Raw genomic sequence first — 15,121 nt, 5'->3', positions numbered from 1 at the left:
TTGACCAAAAACAACCAATAAATAAGTTTCAATTTTTGGCCAAAATCGTGGGTTAAACTCTTTTTTAACTAGAACTTGTTCACACTCTATTTTATGTCTTGTTTTGTAATTTTAGGACAAAATCGTGGCTTAACCCCTTTGGAAAAATGCAATGTTTCGACTATACAAGATGGATATTTTTATAGTCTGGAAAGTCTTGTTTTCTGTGTAGAGCATGCTTATATTCTATTTTACGACCTATTTTGACTAAACATAATCCGATATTGCCCCAAACCATTTCATCGGTCAATCCTTTTGGAGAAAATAAATTTTTTGACTAAATAAGATCGATATTTTTATTTCTTTGTCTAATTTACAGATGACTGATATTTTTTAGAACGATCGTCTTTGCACTTCATTTACTTATTCGACAGATATTCGTTTACATATTCGAGGATTTTGCACATATTTACATAATACTAAAATAACGTGTTTAATATATTTTTTTTCCTGCATGAAAGAATTAAGAGAAAGCAAACAGAACTCAGAGTTTGTCTTATCTGAGAACATTTGCAGCAATAATTCTTATCGTGCATGCGTTTGCAATGTTCTTAATTTTATCCTGTCAATTACACTGTGGAAATCTTTTCACCGATTTCAGATCTGGCATTCTTTGAAGTTCTCTTGCTCGACGATTGCGCATGCGTAACTGTTCCCGTAAGCGTTGATGAATCTGATGGAGCAGGCCTAAAAAGAAAAAGAGAAGCGATGTGTGAGTTGAGTGATAAGTGGTGACTAACCGAAGGCGTTAGAGAGGGGGGAAGGGAAAGTAACGAAGCACTTTCAAGCTTGTCAACACAATGAATCCATCAGGGAGGGGCCTAACGGGGCTAGAATGAAAGATGTTTTGAGCGACAAAACTGAATCGAAGTAGTTTTTTGCAGTTAGACAGTGGTTTTGCCCAAATTTTCGGGTAGATCGCACTGCAATGTGGTAGCATCAAGGCATATGAAGAGGGAAAAGGCCTCACTTCTGTTTGAGGTCCTCAACAAAATTTTTGCTTAAGTTGCCCACAGGTTCATACAGATGCTGCTGCTGCTGTATAACAACACTTTGTTGGTCGGGGCAAGTTGCTTACAGCTGTAAAAGCACTGAGCTTACACGAAAGGAGAACTTATGTCAAAAAGGAGAACTTAAAAAAGGAGAACTTATGAAAGTATGTCGTTCACCTACTCACTTTTTCTTCGAGAAAAACAACTGTTTCACCACATCCTTGAATTTCCTCTTATTCTTAACACCAGCACCATCGTCGACATGATCGTCCTTTTCAATAGCTGCTTCGTTATCCGCATTTTCCATCTCTGCAGATATCCAGTCTCCCCAGCTACGTCTGCCTAAATGAGATAATTTTCGCTTTGTTTCGCTTGATCCACACACATTTGAGAGTGAACGGGAAAGTTTTTCTCCTCTTTCGGGCGTTGAACGTTTCCGAGTCCTGATTGCAAGTGTGTTACATGGTGAGCTACCGGGTGTCTCGGCCACTCCTGAATCCGCAAGACTGTCTTGCGAAATGTGAGATAAGCTTTTCTTGCTTCCAGATAAAGGTGATGTATCTTCTGAAAATACACTAGAGTTCCTCGAACAAACTGAAAGCCGCGAAGTTCTTCTTCGTGCCGTAGAAAGATTTGGTCGCGGTATCCATACATCTGAAGAGTTCAGAGATGTTTCTTTTGTCATGCTAGGGTCAGATAGCACTTTGTCCCTCAACTTAATCTCCGGCTCTACTAAATTAAAATTGGGAGGAAATCCTAAAGAAACTGGACGAGGTCTCGAATGAAAGACCACAGCATTTTTCCTCACACTTTTAGTAGCTGGGCTGCAGGGAGGCGTTTCGCTTTTCTCTAAGTCCGTACTTATTACATTTACATTAGCATTTTCATCTTCGAGTTTTCTTTGACATAAAACAGTTTTGTTGTCCTCTAAACAATCTGGAATGCTGTTATTTTCTTTCGACGTTGAAGCGATTTCTACTTCCCCAGTACTTTCTCTCTTGCACTTTTCCTCTGTTGACCGTCTCCATTTTTTCGATCTCCTTTGCAAGTTTCTGATCAAATTGCCGGAGACTGTTCGAAATACGCTTTGATGTCTGTGAAGTAGAAAGGAAAAAGAAATGTGATCAGTCCAGAGGCTGGAGATATCGGAACAACTTTTTTACAACGCAATATTATTTACGGTCTCTGGTACTATCTTCTAATTCCAAGCTCTCAAGCATAAAGACATGTCGTGTATGGGAAGCTATTCCACATCAGGGAGTTCAAAGAGTTTGATTTTAAACAGTCCAGACCGCATTGCAAAGAAAAACGTTTTTTGTAAGAGCATTTTGAAAAATGCTTCGGATTTGCTCATTTTGTTATTTTAATGCAAACGCAAGGTCATTTAGATGCATACTTATCACAATAATGCAGACACTCGTCAGTCTAACGGCATTAGGCAGATTAACTTGTTTCGACAAATAGCGTTTGAAATGTTTACTTTGCTTGCTTGTTGTGACGGCTCAAGAAAGTGAATATAAAACATGCCTGAAAACTAACCCTGAGCTTTTGGCCTCCTTTACATCCTCTGCGTCCTCTTCATCAATCGTAGCAAATTCTTCTTGGTTGTCTCGTTCACAGACTGTCTCTACATCGCCTGTACTAACAGGCCGCGTTTGACATTCTGCGGGGATTTCTTCAGTTTCAGAAACACGAGATAGAGTAGGGGATCCACTGAAATAAGAAGGCAATAAAATAATTAAAGGACCCATCAACATCAAAATGATGGAAGAGATTATGGACAAGAAGAAATAGACCCTTTTAACCCTTTAAGTCCCAATAGTGACCAACATCAATTTTCTCCTAACAATATCCATACATTGTCAAGAGATAAGGTTATGAGAATTAATAAAATGATCACCTAAGAGAAAATGCTTTGATCTTTTATCAAATTCTCCCAACTCATTCTTTAAGGAAATGTATAGAGATCAGTTTGGAGAATTTGTATGTGGATATTGGGGCTTAAAGGGTTAATTGAACCCCTATCTTTGCGCATGCATTGTGATTGATGTGACGATGAAAAATTGTCAGCTAGTTTCTCACGGGAAAAATAGCTCATAACACTGGGTTAGTACAACCAAAAGATCAGGAAGATCTTTTCTCGCATTTCGCTCCAGATAGACATCTTATATTTTATTCCCCCAAAACCCGAGTTACTACTTTTGTTTTACGGAAATGCGGAAGACACCCATAGCGTGGAGGTTTCTTCGTTTTGTAAGGGCATGCAAAAAAAAATTCGAGGTAGTCGTTATGTTGGGGTTTTCGAATGCAATACTACAGTAAAAAAAGTCTAATCAAAGTAGTTATAACGACCATAATTGTGTCCTGGTTAAAAATTGTTTTCCATACGAAAGGAATCAACAAATAAGACCACAATTGCAGTAGGCAAGAGACGACAAGTTGATCGTGTTCAACCCACCAGGGTTACACGAGATGGCAAGTATTGTGAATGCGATCTACTGCTGTTATTACATGGTATTTATGACGTTATCTAAGCCTGGCTTCAGTTTCATTTTGATCGCCGCATACCTGTTTTCCAAAATGATCTCGTGACGCTGTGGTAATGTCTCTTGTGCAGAATTAACTCCTTGTCCACCAGACTCTATCGATATGCTACTGGCTTCTAAAGATGTTCTGTGAAAGTAATATTAAATAATAATGAATGTCAGGGTCAGAATTACCCGCTAGGGCGTTTAGGGACTTGACAAAATACGATCATACGAATGGCCGTTTCTTGAGGCTGCCAAAGAGTGTTGTGTCGAACTGCATTATGGCACTGTTTCGTTGTATTTGGACCATTTTCGATATATTAAAATTCATACTTAGCTCCGAGGCTTTGAGGAATAAGACAAAAGGAATGTATTATTCATTACTGAGCCTCAGGATGATTTCTTTTGATTTATTTCCCCGAACCTCGCAGCCAAGTATGAATTTTAATATACGAAAATGGTCCATTTGAAATAAGGTGCCGTCCCCAAAACATTCAACACCGACCCGGTAACGCGCGCCCTTATCCTCAAGAATATTTTGATCATCGCCAGTGTGGGCGATGTTAATGTGGGCTATGAAAAAAAAAACGCAAGTCTAGGGTAACCATTTAGGAAAAATAAGTAGGTACACACCTCTCAGTTTCAACTGGATTTTGCTTATTTCTCAGTGGTTCTCTTAAGGATTTTCTTCTTAAAGATCCGCTGCAGAAAAGATTAATCCATAAGACATTGATTAGTGTTATTTAAACTTAAGGAGCTTTCAAACAGTTAACCAGAATAGCCCTCGAAAAATCGTAACTTAAAATTACATCTCGAAAATAAAATTCACCTGGTGAGTGTATGACCACGCTTATCTTTTTCAATCAGTAGCAAGTTTTTTCCAACGAAATGAAAACTGAGTTCCTCTTATTCCCTCTAAGTCGCGATTCAAAGTGCAACGATCTTTGTCATCTTCATTCTCGCAAACTTGTCGACAACGAAGTGCCATTTTTTTTTTTGGGGGGGGGGGGGGGGGACAATTACCAAATATAATATTGCAGAAGAAAAATAGGAGGGAGGAGAGGGGAAAAAATTCATGCACGTCCGATCTACTCTTGGAGTTTATATCATAGGCATGTTTTAAAGAAGGGAATCACAATCTTTTTAATCCTTTGCCGATGTAGCTGTTTAGGGCTGTCGACTTACCGTTTTTTGAAACTCCGTCGCATTTGGGTATTGTGAGCCAGTTTGCAAGAACTCTGAATAGAGTCGTTCAGGATATTAATCATCTGTTTCATAGTTTCCAGGGCATTCTCGATATGGAAGCTGTCAGGATGTCCCGCATCAGTATACTTTGAAAGTTGCTGTGAAAAATAGTATAAAATAGTTACCATGTTTTTCACTTTTCGTTCCAGTTGGCAAAGATATGTTGCTTTAAAACCGAGAAGGGAACTGGAGCCGAAATGCGTCCCGCAATTCTTTCTGGGATTGTTATTGGGGACGCGCCAGTCAGCTATTGGCCAATAGACCACGTTCGATATATTAAAATTCTAGCATGACTCTGAGGCCTTCTGGTCATTTTGCTACATTTTGTTTGGTTGTCTTTGTGCTCGAGTCCCTTTTGGGAATTGCGAGACAATGGAGTCTTGACAAATTTGCAATTTTGGCCCTAAGGCCTCGGAGTCATGTTAGAATTTTATTATATCGAACTTGGGCCATTGTTTTCCATTTCCCAAGGAACAGACGCAGAGGTCTTTGCGAAGTCAACTCGGCCCAGTGTCCTCGTTTCTAGTACGAAAGTTTACTCACCCTGAGGAGGAGAACGTATCTTGGGAGTCGCTGGATGGGAGTGAGGAGAAATGAGGCTAAATCGAGTCCTTCGCATTCAGAATTTGAAGAGCAAGTCTAGAAGAAGAACAGCAAAAGCATTAGCGATTCATTGTCAGACCACCAACACCATTTTGTTATACCGGTAGCCCACTCATGCCTGAAGCCTATAAGCAATAAAAACGAGACAGATAAGAGGAAGGGGAAAAAGTCAAGGAACGGTTTGCAATATGCGAAACGTTTTATTCCAGAGCAAAGTTAAAAGTAGAGTTCAAAAAAAGGTTCGTAGTGTGCAGGAAGGTATAGAAAACTGACTTCGCGTGAATATAAAATTAATCGTCTTAAGGTTACCTGTAAAAATTTCCTGAATTTTTGAGATCCTCTTGAACATTTATTTATGACACCAATAGCTTTAGGAAAGTTGTTGACGTAGTTGGAGTAAATTCGTAAAACGTCAATCTGTAAACAAAAACAATTGATCAAGAAAAAGAAGGCACTGCAGTGTCGCTACAACAGTAACTGGCGGAATTGTAGTACAAAACAATAAAAGTTCTGCGACTTACATGATAAGAGCCGCTAAGTTTAGTGAATATATCGCCCACAATGCCTTGGAGCTTCCAATTTTGAAGTCTGTCTTCCAAGTCCTTCATAAAATGAGTATGGCTGTTGAGTATTTGCACAAGCTCTCCCGGGAATAACACACTTGAAAGACAAAGTGAAAAATACATTCTGATTAGCGAAAAATCCGAAATTGTACTGATTTCAAGTACTACTAAATTTTTAGAATTATCATCAACAAAATAGGGCGGCCACGAAGAAGCGGCAATCATTTCACTGGGGTGAACTGCTAAGGAAGAACAAATAGCGCGAAACAACAACAACGACAACAACAAACAAACAAACAAAAAGGCATCCAAAAAGCAGATCAGCAATTAAGAGTAGTTTATGATATTACGTTGTTTTGTTTGGCCACTCTCCTTTCAAAAGCTTTCATGTCAGGTTTGTCCAGAGAGCACTTAAACAAAAGAGAATCTGCGATGACTTCGTTTTAGAAACCTTCGGAAAGTCAGTTTTCCGCGAGAAACGGTAACTGTTTAAAACTGGAAAAGTTGAAGACGGCACATTCAAACCGAAAGCGAGCAAAACAAAATATATTTTTCCAAGAGTAGTACAATAATTAGGCATGCTTAAAATCAACCATAAAGTTGTAGGCCAATTATAGGTTTGGCAAGAAAACAACTATAAACTATATTATAACGTATTTAAAATATGACACCCCTACTTTAAATTAAAAACAATATTTATCTTAACTAATAACGGTTGGACGAACTTACTCAATGTCTTTAGGTGGAATTAGGTTGGTTTCTCTCATTGGCTTTTCAAATACCTTAACATAGAACAAATTCGTTAAAATGGATTATTAAATCGAATAAACAATCCAAAGTTGGTGTTACCTGTAATATTATGCAAAATCTTTAGGTATCATCCGTGGGAAAGCGGGAAACCTCATAATTTGATTATTTATAAGTTTGTTTCTCGTAAATAAAGTATATTTGTTGACGTCGTTTACATGTGTATATAAAGAGCTTACTTGTTTAATGATCTAATTTACATGTGTGGGTAATCCGGATGGCTTTGGCTAAGAAGTCTCTTCATTCGTGATAAAATTTTAAAACGCTTTTCAGAATCATATGAAAGCGACTGTGCATTCCTTTTAATGCCATGGTGCTATATAACTGTAGTTTGGGTAGATAAAAACCGTACTGAACGACAACTGAAACCAACCAGGAAGCTGGCACTTAGACTTTCTGAATGTTCTAGTTTATGTTTTGAGCCTGAAACTTTCTAAACTATCTATTTTTAAGTTACATGTAAGAATATAATTTCAAGAAGCACCCAGTAAACCTAAGAGTTCGATTCAAGATCAAAACATATTATCAAAAGTTGTTGGATACGTGAAAACTAATAATAATGTTTTTAGTTCGCCTAGTTTTGGACGGAACGTTTTTAGTATGTTTTGTAAATTTTTAACAAAGAAAATCAGCTTTTTATTTTGAACCGTCTGCCAGCCACTCTCTTGGGAAGCAAAACTAATAAAAAATAAAGGACTGCAATATTACTATTGAGTGGCTTAGCGAGCATGAAAGCACCAATAAATCTTACCTCTTTCAAGGTCCTTAAGCATGTCAGATATTTCTTCTCTGTATCTAATATTTCTTTAGCAACTTGATATCTCTTTTCTATAAAAAACGAAAACGTAGACAATTTGACAGATTGCATAGACAAGCTGGCAATATCCAGCAATAACTTAGGTAGCCTATATTTTAGTCCAGGTCTTTTACTGTTATGTAACGTTTTAATACAACTGTGTACATGTATGTCCTGTTGTTTGAAAGGTTAATCTGCACCTGAAGAGAGTCAACATATTTTGATTCTTTAGAGCAACATTTCAAGAAAGCGCCTCCAAAAGTTAAATTCATCTCAGCACTAATATTCAGCTTGGTCAATTTTATATCATTCAATCCCACCAAAAAAATTACGTGTTATATCGATATAATAAAAGTGTATTATTAAAAAAATTAAGCCTACTGACTTGTTTTCGCCTAATATCCTTGTATTTCAAGAGATGAAATTTAATGGAATTTGATAGAGTGAAAAAAGACAAATACAGTTAACGTCCATGAAATGAAGATATGATGTGAAATAAATTTGTAATTAATGACTTTTGCTGAAAACTATTCCCCAGCAACCAAACAAACCACAATATACAAGGAGGTTGCTAAGTCAAAACGACACTTGCAAGACACTCGGGAGTAGGATTCTAACACTAGCAATACCCATGTGGCATTTATTGGACATAAATAAAAATGTGAAATATCACTAATTGTACTGATATAATATAACCCCTAATACTCGATAACAAAAGCATTTTTTTTCATCTCTGAGTACTAATGTTGATCTTAATTTTTGTGACTTTTTTTTTTTAACATTTTAACCTTTTCAGTCTTGTTCAAACGCTAATTGTTGATTTCAAAGTTTGAAGGTCAATATCCGATCCAATCGTCGCTTTCTAGGATCAGTGGAGTACGTCTTATATTGATCTGCTTGACTGATGTTTATAAAAATACCACATGTAATTTGTAATTTTCTTTCGCTACAAACATTTACCGCAAATGTTTAATGTAACTTTTTTTTAATTCACAGAAGCGGTTTTTAAATCACAGTGGCCTTAAAACCGGTCAATTCTTGAAAAAAACTCTTGTTTTGAGTATTCTCCATTCTTACATCTCCCATACAACACCTCGTTTACCTCCCAAAATTAAATAATGACATATTTAAGTCTTGAAATTTTTTATTGCACTGCGGTTTTGAAAAGAAAACTTTAAAGAACAGAGCGGCCTCTCAGGGACATTTTTTTGTTGTGGCCACCCATACACGTACTCTTAAAAACCCTTTGATAACAGGCAACAATAAGCGATAGCATCTTCCGTCTCGTGTCAGATCACGTGCAATTTTGTCAAATACATACTAAGGTCAAAATCAGTCTTAAATTTTATGTCTCGTTGAAAACCCGTGTCGGGAAGAAGAAATTTTGCTTTACACGAAACGCATTGTGTTGAAAGACAGGGGTATCTTTCACATCGCTCACGAAACCTCAGTAAAATAGCATATCCATTAAATTGCACAGAAAAAAAATATTTATAATGAAAACTGACATACCGTCCTTTTTGGTCCTCATGATCGGTGCTTGGAAAGTAAACGTATTCCGTCTTTCTAATCTTGTCCTAGGAAGCTCCTCGACGAACGCAGGAAGGACCAGATTGGCTAGCATTTCATGCTTAGCTTTGGCTTGTATACTAAGGTGATGATCTGTGAAGGCGAAAAACATATACCAGTTGAAACCACGCGAGCGGGCAAATATATCGTGACCCTTAACATTGTGAGTGGCCTTTGTAGACATGCGCGCGCAGTTTCAAAGATTATGTGCCGACAGACGTTCTCTTTAGAAGCGTCTCTGTTCCTACTGGTCACTACCAACCGCTCCGGAAAGGGACGAATAATGAGATAATTAAATAGACGCCACAACAAACAAGATTACTGGAATGTTGAGTCACAATAGAATCACCAATAACAGTAGGCTGAACGTGTGTTTCTCTTTGTGGTTGCGTGCGCGGTTTTATTGAAAACCTTTCAACTCTTAACTTCTTTCTCATTGCCCGCTCAGCTAAGTTATGTAATCAACGAAAGCTCATTAATGTAGACAGCAAAGTTTTACAGAGAGAGCCGGTAGAAAGAGGCAGGGATTGTATGAAGTGTTGGTGTCATCGGGATCAAGAGAAGTTTCCTGTTTCGAACAAGAACATAGAGAAAAGTTTACGTAATGGAGGCGTACAAACCAAGGGACGTTTCGACTTTATTTTTGTAAATCCCTGAAATAAGTAGTTTTCAAAACACCAACCATATTCTCAACCCGTGGGATCAAGATCAAAAATAATGTTTAAGGAATAGTTGTACTTTTCTTTGTACTATTGGCCGGGATACTTAAGCAGAATCTTATCATGTTGCTATAAAAACAAGACAACACTTGCGGGAACACAAGTTTTAAATGCACAAGCAGCGAACAATGAACGCGGCTTTTGACTTAAAATGCACATAAGCTTATTATTCACTTGTTAAATCACGTAATTCATTTAAAAATAGAGTGAAGAAAAGACACGAAACCGTCAAAATTTCAATGGAAATGCCCTTCAAGTATTCGGGGAAATTCTACCCTTTCGTGAGTCCAACCGCGAAAATGTTTTTGTGGTTACAAACTATTGTGAATTATCCTTGCTTTTCAATAAATAAAGCCTAGGTGATCCTATTTAAAACAGCACGTTACTATAAATTCTAAATGCTCACAACATCCTTTAAGCTCGTAATAAAAAATCGTCCGTGAAAGGAAAATATAACCCAAAGCGAATATGGAAACTAAAAAATCCTTTCACTTTTGAGTCGGTGTAGATCAGGAAAAATGAGATAGCACTGAACATTTGTAACTTTTGAGTCTGTGAAGGAAATTCTGTTTTATGAACATTTAATTGAAACCCCTTTGACAGTATTTCTCGTGGTACTCAGTGAAAGTTTTTAAAGTTCGGTATTTTACAAAATGAAATATGAGATTGTTCGTGAGACTTTCTTAGCCGTAAAGAGGCTTTAATACGGTGTTAAGGGCCAAGTGGGATTGTCATGTAACAAGGATGAATAGCATTCCACAACACTTTAATTTTTTTGGCTAAAGATGGTATTTTCAACTGATTTTCTCATACTCTTGAGGCCGTTAAAATTAAATTCGATTCTGATCGGAAGTTGTAAAGCAACTTTCTTAAGAAGCGAGATAGCGTAAGGAAGCATAAACTTCCAAAGTACAACAGATTATGTGCAATATTTTATTGTCATGAGGTAGGAGAATGGTGGTCACGTGCTATTCATGCAATTCAAAAGAGAATGCATTTATTTAAACATTTCTGTGTAATATTTGAGCCACTGTTAATCACCCGTATAAAAGAACTCAATACAGCCGGGCAGAGCCCTGATTTCATTAGCACTTTGTTGCGCGTAAATCAGGTTAAAACAACCTCAAAAAGTGCTCAGGTGATTAATTGTTAGCACAGAAAGTCACTTCGTGAATATAAACGAGACCACATGCTATTTAAGTTTGCCCATCAGTTTTGCACACGGTAATATTGGTTGCAGCTTTCCAGAATAAATACTCAAGGCAAACAGCACAGTAGACGTAAATTTTGAGCCAGTGAACAAAATCTTGTGGGGTGACCATCATCCAAATAAAACCTCTTGAACAGCAGTACTTTTCACATGCATGAAATTTGGATTTTTTTCTTTTGACTTTTACTTTTAATAAGGGCACTTAAGAGTCAAAAGATCTTTAAATGCGACCGGATTCACTTTAAGAAGTTGAGACGCGGTACTCCTTGTGTGTGAGGTCCTCTTCGTTGTTCCTTTGCCTCCGACAAAAACGTAATTACACTCAGAAATTAAGAATTTGTGTTAACGAGGAGGAAGGAAAAGATCTCACCTGTGCCAGAAGGCCTTGAATTTTTCCTTCTTATTCCAACAGGGTACGCCATAGACTGTGAAGTTCTTCTTCTTGCAATGACCGTGAGTGCTGGCGCCTAGAAGATAATAACAATGACTTAAGTCACGATACTGATGAAGGTAATCGACGACAGGAAGTATAATTGCTTGTCACTGCACCCTTCGCTTACATGCAACGGAAGCTTCTCCGAAAGGAAGTGTTTAGTTTAACGCTTACAGCCGCAGTACATCGCACACTTGACGGTTCGATTCACCAGAACTTAGTTGTCGGAAGATGATAAACTTAGCCTCGGAGGTGGATGGGTTCGACTCAGTCACGTATGTGGAGCTCGGACTCCCAAAAACTTTCAAACTCAATATTCAACAAATTTACAAGTTCTATTTTGATAAACCCGAAACAACAACTAAAACTGCCCATGAGGCCACACAAAAGGAATTTTACCACAGACGCAAAAGTTAGAACCACTTTTCAACTCCGTCATTTACTCCGTCATTTTCTTGGAGTTAAAGGCCGTTTAAGAAACTTCAAGGGCTGAACAATTCAGCTTGAAAACACCGTAAATATCAACACGTAAGCTTCAGTCTTGAGCATATGTAGCTTGATTTGAATGTCAAGGTATTTAGCACGAAAGTACTAATTGCATGGGGACACTATTTTTTACTTCTGACAACATAGTGTTCGTTTGTTATAACTAATTTAAAATTGTCAGAAAGCAATTAATACGACAGATCAATGACAGTTTCAGTTGCTCACTGAGTCGAATATAATCGTTTAGCTATTCAAAGTTAGGCATCCGCGGAGCATTCTGAAAACGTAATTAATGAACGTGTTACTGTTATGCTAAAGAATACTGCTACAGACTACTCCGCATGATTGTTTAGAAGAACAATTTTAGCGAAGTTTAGTTCAAGAAATCATCAGTAAGGCTGAGCTCATTTGCCAAAAGAGAGGATTACTGATTTAAATGATGTAAAAATCTCAACTATGACGCTTTTCAACTGAATGATTGCATCAAATTTCTAGTTAATTAAATCGCCACAACATTAGGACTTAATATTTCAGAAAGGTAATGGTATTTTCTTTTTTCTGTCGCCAAAGAAAAAGAACAGTTTTCAGCAAGAGTGTCCTTTTGGTAAAGCACTGCGTGACACCTTAGCTGAGGTGCCGTTTAGTCTACTTAAAAAATTGTGGTCTGCAATACTATTGTATTATCAAGGGTTGAATACTTAATTCTGGAAAATGGACGACAAATACAAATTACCAATTTTCGCAAAAGTAATGTGGATAGAATAAATTAAATCAAATCGAATACACTAATGTTCTGTAATATTTGAAAGAAGTTGATTAAAGAACGTTAGCACGGAACACCTGCCACCATGCACAACTAAACGCTGAAAGAAACATGAAATACCGAAACAATTATCACGATGAAACACCAGACTTTAAAATTAACGGCATACCATGCAAACATCAACGAAAAAATCATTCTGAGGTCTTTCCAGCATACCCGTCAATAACTAACAAGGTCCACAAACCTTTTATGGATGTTGCTTGATCGTTCAGTTTAGAGTTGACTCATACAGCGGACTTCCGATATTTATGAGTTGTGGTTGTCCTTTGTAATTATTCATAAATCCTTATGTGATCGTCGGTGGTGCATTTCCGATGGGAGGTAAATACTACTAGATTATAAGGTCGACGGGAAGAAAGTGCGTGGAATAGTTTCACGCGACCAATTCGTCTCGTCTCTAGCCGAACTGAAAAGTTTGCATAATTATATTCTTGCAAACTCAATACATTCCTCATTTAATTGCAACAGTATGTGGTATAAACAATCAGCATGACGTATTTTATAATCACGTGACCAAGTTGGCTCAACAGCCACTCGAGTTAGTGACTGGCAACCAGCTAAAAGGAGGTGTAAACATATCATCCTTTACTGAATTGTGGACGTGAGGGAGGTCAAGACGTATTTCGTAGTATATTTTCTAACTGGTTTCTAATCATGATATTTCTGTTCTGTCAAATGCCGTCGTCAAAGTTAGAAATAGCTGCAATTAAATTCCCTAAGGTTGCTATCTGGGTTGGTAACCTTTCTATCCTGCTAGCTCTATGACAAAAATCCCACAAAAAAGTCAATGAAGTTTTAGGTTTGTTTTAATTAGTTCCAGTAACGAATGAGATCATAAAAGAGTTTTCCTTATACGTCAACTTTCATCAGTTTGTGCTTTGTACTGCCTAGTTTACTGATAGTGGCTGCAGCGGACACCTCTTAAATATACTGCACACTAGAAATAATATAGATTATTAAATTTAACACTGCTCCCACCTATAACTAAAACATAGCTTGTAATTACATACATGAATAAAATGGTTACAGTGTATCGAAGAAATTTCGTTTTCTTTCCTTGTTAATACCTTGAGATTAAATGGTCCCATTTTTCTCTATTCACATATTTTTTTTTATTGCTGAATTGTAGACATATTTGGCCCAGTAATAAAAAGCGTACATATGATTGGCGGTATTGAACTAAACATGTACAAATGTGTGTGTTTACGTCAAACTGTGTAAAAGGGTATATATTTTTAAACTACTCGTAATTGTTCTTAAAAAAATCACAGATCGAGAATTGAAATTGTCTCTACATAAACAACGGAGTAAGCTTTACTTTAATCTTTCTTAAACTGCAGTGAGAAAATGGAAATTTGAAAGAAAAATCAATCACAAACAAACTTGATGAAAGACTTGCTTATACAAAACCTAAAAATGCATCTTTTACAAATAGAAACGTAAGTGTGTGGATGAAACACGGCCGGTCGTTTTATAATTAATATTGGAGTACAACTGTATAATAAATTGTACTTTTAGACCTTTGCGTCAAAGCCCCAATACAAATCACAGACGAAAGCTTTTATCAACTAGACAAAAGCTTCGCCGATGGCGAAATCAGTGATTGAAAGAAAATTTCTTGAAAACTAGCGAAGAAAATTAACAACATGTACTAAGCATACATAGGCGTTAATCTGTTGCATAGATATAATCGTAGTGATGGTTTATGATTACGGTTACCTTATAATATCTCTCGATAAACTCAGTCCAATACTTAGTTGGTCTCTTCAGGTTGCGTAAATAATTAACATTATAATACTCAATTTTGGAATTCAAAATTCCTCAAAAAAAGGACGAGGTCAGGACGTGTTGGGTTATTTTCAATTAATCAGACCAATAACAATACTTTTTGAACTATTTCAAGTCAAACAGGTTATAATTAATTATGGACACAAGAAATAAGCTCAACATTTTAAGACTTCGGTAATAAGTGACCCTACCGGCATAAACCATTTCGGCAGTATTTTTTTTCAGGGCCTTTCAATATCCAACAACAAAACAAAATTCGCGATTTTTGTACACACCGTTTTCTACGCTCAATTGTTGAGGCCACGGTGAAATTTTAAAAGGCAGGGTTCTACAGAAATAAACTTCTTAAATAAAACTCCACTAAAAAAGTGATAAAAGAAGAAAAACTAGCAGAAATCTATAGTCACATCTTTTCATTTGCTTTCAAGCTGCTCAGTTAACTCGGCATCCTTTTTCTCGACTCGCCGGCCGTAAAACAGTACGATTACCCCAGTTACGCGCATCGCTTTGAGACAAAACT

The 15,121-nt window shown here is 37.0% G+C and overlaps 1 protein-coding gene across 3 annotated transcripts in view; it reads right to left on the bottom strand.

Moving 5' to 3' along the window:
• Nucleotides 1–308: 308 nt before the first annotated feature.
• Nucleotides 309–15,121, bottom strand: part of LOC140943541 (uncharacterized) — a 40,802-nt gene continuing 25,989 nt past the window's right edge. For all 3 annotated transcript variants that reach the window (XM_073392628.1, XM_073392629.1, XM_073392630.1), the window contains 13 exons: nucleotides 11,442–11,538; nucleotides 9,086–9,235; nucleotides 7,529–7,605; nucleotides 6,700–6,752; nucleotides 5,929–6,067; nucleotides 5,717–5,824; nucleotides 5,348–5,443; nucleotides 4,745–4,902; nucleotides 4,193–4,261; nucleotides 3,600–3,704; nucleotides 2,571–2,744; nucleotides 1,217–2,125; nucleotides 309–726 (listed from right to left, as the gene is read on the bottom strand). In XM_073392628.1, coding sequence (XP_073248729.1) covers nucleotides 609–726; nucleotides 1,217–2,125; nucleotides 2,571–2,744; nucleotides 3,600–3,704; nucleotides 4,193–4,261; nucleotides 4,745–4,902; nucleotides 5,348–5,443; nucleotides 5,717–5,824; nucleotides 5,929–6,067; nucleotides 6,700–6,752; nucleotides 7,529–7,605; nucleotides 9,086–9,235; nucleotides 11,442–11,538 — 2,253 coding nt within the window. In that variant the 3' untranslated portion in view covers nucleotides 309–608. The remainder of the gene's footprint in view (nucleotides 727–1,216; nucleotides 2,126–2,570; nucleotides 2,745–3,599; nucleotides 3,705–4,192; nucleotides 4,262–4,744; nucleotides 4,903–5,347; nucleotides 5,444–5,716; nucleotides 5,825–5,928; nucleotides 6,068–6,699; nucleotides 6,753–7,528; nucleotides 7,606–9,085; nucleotides 9,236–11,441; nucleotides 11,539–15,121) is intronic.

The sequence above is a fragment of the Porites lutea genome, chromosome 7 (genome assembly GCF_958299795.1).
Source record: "Porites lutea chromosome 7, jaPorLute2.1, whole genome shotgun sequence".
Taxonomy (NCBI): Eukaryota; Metazoa; Cnidaria; class Anthozoa; order Scleractinia; family Poritidae; genus Porites; species Porites lutea.
The sequence above is the reverse complement of the archived record's forward strand: the minus strand, read 5'-3'. Positions and strand labels throughout refer to the sequence as shown.